Source organism: Myotis davidii, unplaced genomic scaffold (assembly GCF_000327345.1).
Source record: "Myotis davidii unplaced genomic scaffold, ASM32734v1 scaffold1777, whole genome shotgun sequence".
In the NCBI taxonomy this organism is placed as follows: domain Eukaryota; kingdom Metazoa; phylum Chordata; class Mammalia; order Chiroptera; family Vespertilionidae; genus Myotis; species Myotis davidii.
The window spans coordinates 34,078-37,992 of record NW_006288606.1 but is presented as its reverse complement, the minus strand read 5'-3'; the positions used below and the strand labels follow the sequence as shown (position 1 = coordinate 37,992).

General features: G+C 44.8%; 1 protein-coding gene across 1 annotated transcript; it reads left to right on the top strand.

Annotated features, from left to right (window-relative positions):
* Positions 1–124: 124 nt before the first annotated feature.
* On the top strand, positions 125–1,325 carry LOC102754620 (HLA class II histocompatibility antigen, DQ alpha 1 chain-like; the record flags this gene model as incomplete). Its single annotated transcript, XM_015561798.1, has 3 exons — positions 125–431; positions 683–857; positions 1,032–1,325. Coding segments are annotated over 2 exons (462 nt in total), but the record flags the coding sequence as incomplete, so codon positions are not given.
* Between the last annotated feature and the right edge of the window lie 2,590 nt (positions 1,326–3,915).

The following is a 3,915-nucleotide window of genomic DNA, read 5'->3' as shown; positions in this document are numbered from 1 at the left end:
TCACTGGTATAGGGGCTCACAAACAGAGGGAACAAGAGCATCTCTGCTCTCTGATGGGGAAACATTGGTGGGAGGCCCCTCCAGGATTCAGGGACCCTCAGGGCAGAGCTGCCCATGATTCTAAACCCAGTGCTGTTTCCTCACCGCAGAGGTTCCTGAGGTAACTGTGTTTCCCAAGTCTCCCGTGGAGCTGGGCCAGCCCAACACCCTCATCTGTGCCGTGGACAACATCTTCCCTCCTGTGATCAACATCTCGTGGCTGAGCAACGGGCACTCAGTCACGCAGGGTGTTTCTGAAACCAGCTTCCTGTCCAAGAGTGATGATTCCTTCCTCAAGTTCAGTTACCTCACCTTTCTCCCTTCTGCTGAGGACGTCTATGACTGCAAGGTGGAGCACTGGGGGCTGGACCAGCCCCTCCTGAGGCACTGGGGTGGGTATGAGCCCCACGCCTTCTGGTGTTTTCTTTTCTCTGTCAAGTCAGACACTCTGCCTTTTAGCTCCTGAATATCATGGCCCAAAGCCTCTTTTCTACACTTCAAGGATATCTATGATAGACTTTATTAATCTCCCTAAACCTGGAGCCAAGTCTTTGTAGACCCAACACCACCCCTCCCACCCCATCTCGCACACATGCTCTGAGCCAACCTTCCACATTCTGACCTCCAAAACCTCACTCCACAGAGCCCGAGATTCCAGCCCCCATGTCAGAGCTGACGGAGACAGTGGTCTGTGCCCTGGGGCTGGCCGTGGGCCTCGTGGGCATCGTCACGGGCACCGTTTTCATTATCCAGGGCCTGCGCCCAGCTGGTGCCTCCAGACACCAAGGGCCCTTGTGAGTCACACGCCAGAAGGAAAGGTAAGAATTCCCATGTGTTAGAGCTGGGGCCAGGAACACAGGACAGGAGGGAGAGTGGGAAGAGATTGTGGACACAACTGTGGTTGAAAAGTTGTAGTAGAATTGGGAAACAGCATGAAGATAGCACAGGAGCCCCTGAGACCAATGAATCTCATGTCTGTCTTGTTACTGCAGGTGCGTTCCAATCCTAAGATCAGAAGAGTGGACATGCTAGGTGACCTGCACTATTCGCTGGCCAAGTCCATCCTATGCCTTCTCTCCTCCAATACCCCTCCTGTCATCTCTTCTCTGGGACTTACAGGCGCTGTGTCCTCGCAGAGTTCACAAACCCTTGGAATTCTCCCCCTCACTCCTGACATTTTGTCTTTTCTCAGCCGTTATCTACTATGGAGATCCCTAGGATATGCTTACATCCTTGTGATTCTGATCTGATATCTCAGTGGAAGCAATAAATCCCTTTATGAGGTCTTTTATTGAATTTTTTCCTCTTTTTTATCTCACAGCTGACGAGGACCATGGCTAAGAATGGCAAACCCTTATTATGCTTCAGGCCCCTTCCATTTTATTTTACAGATATTTCATTCCCAGTAACAAAAGAGCAACCAAATACATCCTATTGTATTTTGATATCTTAGATGAGGTTAAGATTTCTCTCTTCATTTGGTTCCCACCTTTGGCCACTGCCCCTCTCCCCCTCTGCCCCAATTCAGGAATCAGTAAAGATAATACATACCCTCTGCCCTTGGTGCAGTTTTGTTACTGTAATATAGTTTTTTAAAGTTACAATAGAAAAGTTAAGGAAAGAAAATATACATTTGGAATTTCAAAAGTACCAAAAGTAATTTTTTTCTCAAAACTTTAATTTTGTAAAGTTAATGATGATATTAGAAACTTTTTCTCTTCTCTTTTACCTTGAGGAGATAAGAATTCTCTAGGCAGGAGAAGAAATGGAAGTCAGTCAGGAGGGCATTGGAATGAGGCAATAATGCTTTGTCCTTACTTAGGGTTAGTAACCGGTGGGAAAGGGGTGGGAGTAGAAACCACAGGCACATGGGGTCCCTAGATACAGGTGCAGCTTGCCTTGCCTCCTGCTGACTAACCTGTGGATTTTCCTGTGCCATCCTGGCATGTCAGAGACATGGGGCGAATATGGCTGCAGGGTGTGTCCAGGCAGGTAAGCCTCATCAGCATCACTGGATCCTGTGTCCCTGTGCACCTGGGAGAAGGCCACAACTCCAGTCCCAACCTCTGCTCTTGGCTAAGGAAGGCGAGCCTGTGAGGGAGAAAGTGCCTGGGTCCACAGGGATGAGATAATGCAGCAGCAGCGGTGGGTGCTGGCCTGCTCCGGACTCACTGTCTCCCAGTGGAAACCCTGCCAGGGAGATGGACCCACAGAGGGACGCTCTGGAGCTCCGGGTACGTCCAACACTTCACTCCTGAGCGTGTGTGTGACCTGACGTGGAACCATCACACCCTTTGCAACTGTGTTCCCTACGTTGCCTCAGTCATTCAGCCCCACATGACTGCTCCACACATTGCACCTCGGATGGCGCGATGGAACAGCCCCAGTGTGTGTGAGGCTGTCCCTGTCCATGCCATCTGCCTCCAGGAGCTTAACATGTAACTGGGAGAGACAGATACTAGCAGAATAATTGATGCAGCAAAGTTTGGTACAAAGAAAACTAAATCCAAATACAGTACCTTCTAGCTAATATTTTTTAACTGTGTAACACTAGAGTTAAGTATCTAACATTCTGAGCCATATTTTTCTCAACTGCAGTGGTGAATAATACTTACTTGGCAGAGGTATTGACAGAATTTGAATAATCTTGATAAACAGGCAGTGCCTTAAGATGGTGCACAAATGCCTTGCTAGTGCTCCTTCAGCAGCACATTTACCGAAATCCAAACAACACAGAGGTTAGCATGGCCCCTGCACAAGCATGACACACACATTATTGAAGCGTTCCATAGATGCCGAACCACCGTGCTCTACACCTGAGACTGCTATAAAATCATATTGACTGTCAACTGTAATTAAAAAAAATTTTGCTAGTTACAAATATAATTCATTTATTAGAAATAATGGATCACATTATATGGAAGGCACTTTTGTGTTTTAAGCCCTTTAATGACTTAGGAGATTCAAACGTGAAGCTCTGGATGAATTTCTTTTCATACATTAATTGGAGGGTTTCTTTTCCTCTCTAGAATGAGAGAAGTTGAGATTGGGTTAGGCTGAGGGAACGGATAGGGTATAGTAGTCAGTGACATATTATTGGTGAAGGGGTTGCTAAGAGAACTCCTAGAGCAAGAAGTTGTAATATATGGCTTTAGTTTTTACTCTCTAATAAAAGATATCTCCCTTCCATATGGCCTATAAACTTTTAGTCAAGGAATGTTATATGCAACATATTTTTATGTATGTCTACTTTTGGGAGGAGGTGGGAAAGACTCAAGAAAAAAAAGCTACCTGGATAGAAGTAAGAGAATAATTTTAAATGTACAGAAAAATTAGTACTTGCAGGGAATCAGAACCAGAGCACCATGACAGTGTAAATAACAGAGCACAGAGCATTTTTAGGGCCATAAAGCAATTCTGTATGACACCATAATGGTGCACACATTTCATTATACCTTTTCCCAAACCCATCTAATGTACAACAGCAAGAATGAACCCTAATGCAAACCATAGACTCTGGGTGATAATGATGTGTCAATGTAAATAAAAATGTTAATAAGGAAAAATTTATAGGTAAACTGAAAATGCAGAAAAGTGCTGAGAAGAGTTTTCCATTTCAATGATTCACGAGGCAAGAACTCGGCATTTTGGAGGGGTGTGTGTGTGTGTGTGTGTGTGTGTGTGTGTGTGTGTGTTACTGTAATATAAGGCTCATATTGAATGTCATTATGACCAGTGTCCCAGAAATACACAAATGCTGCCCTATTCATACTCCCACATGAAGTACTTAGAAAAGCAAACTTATTGTTAGTTGTATTTTATTAAAGGGATTCTTTTTTTAAATTTTCATATAATTTTAAAATAGCAAAATTAACC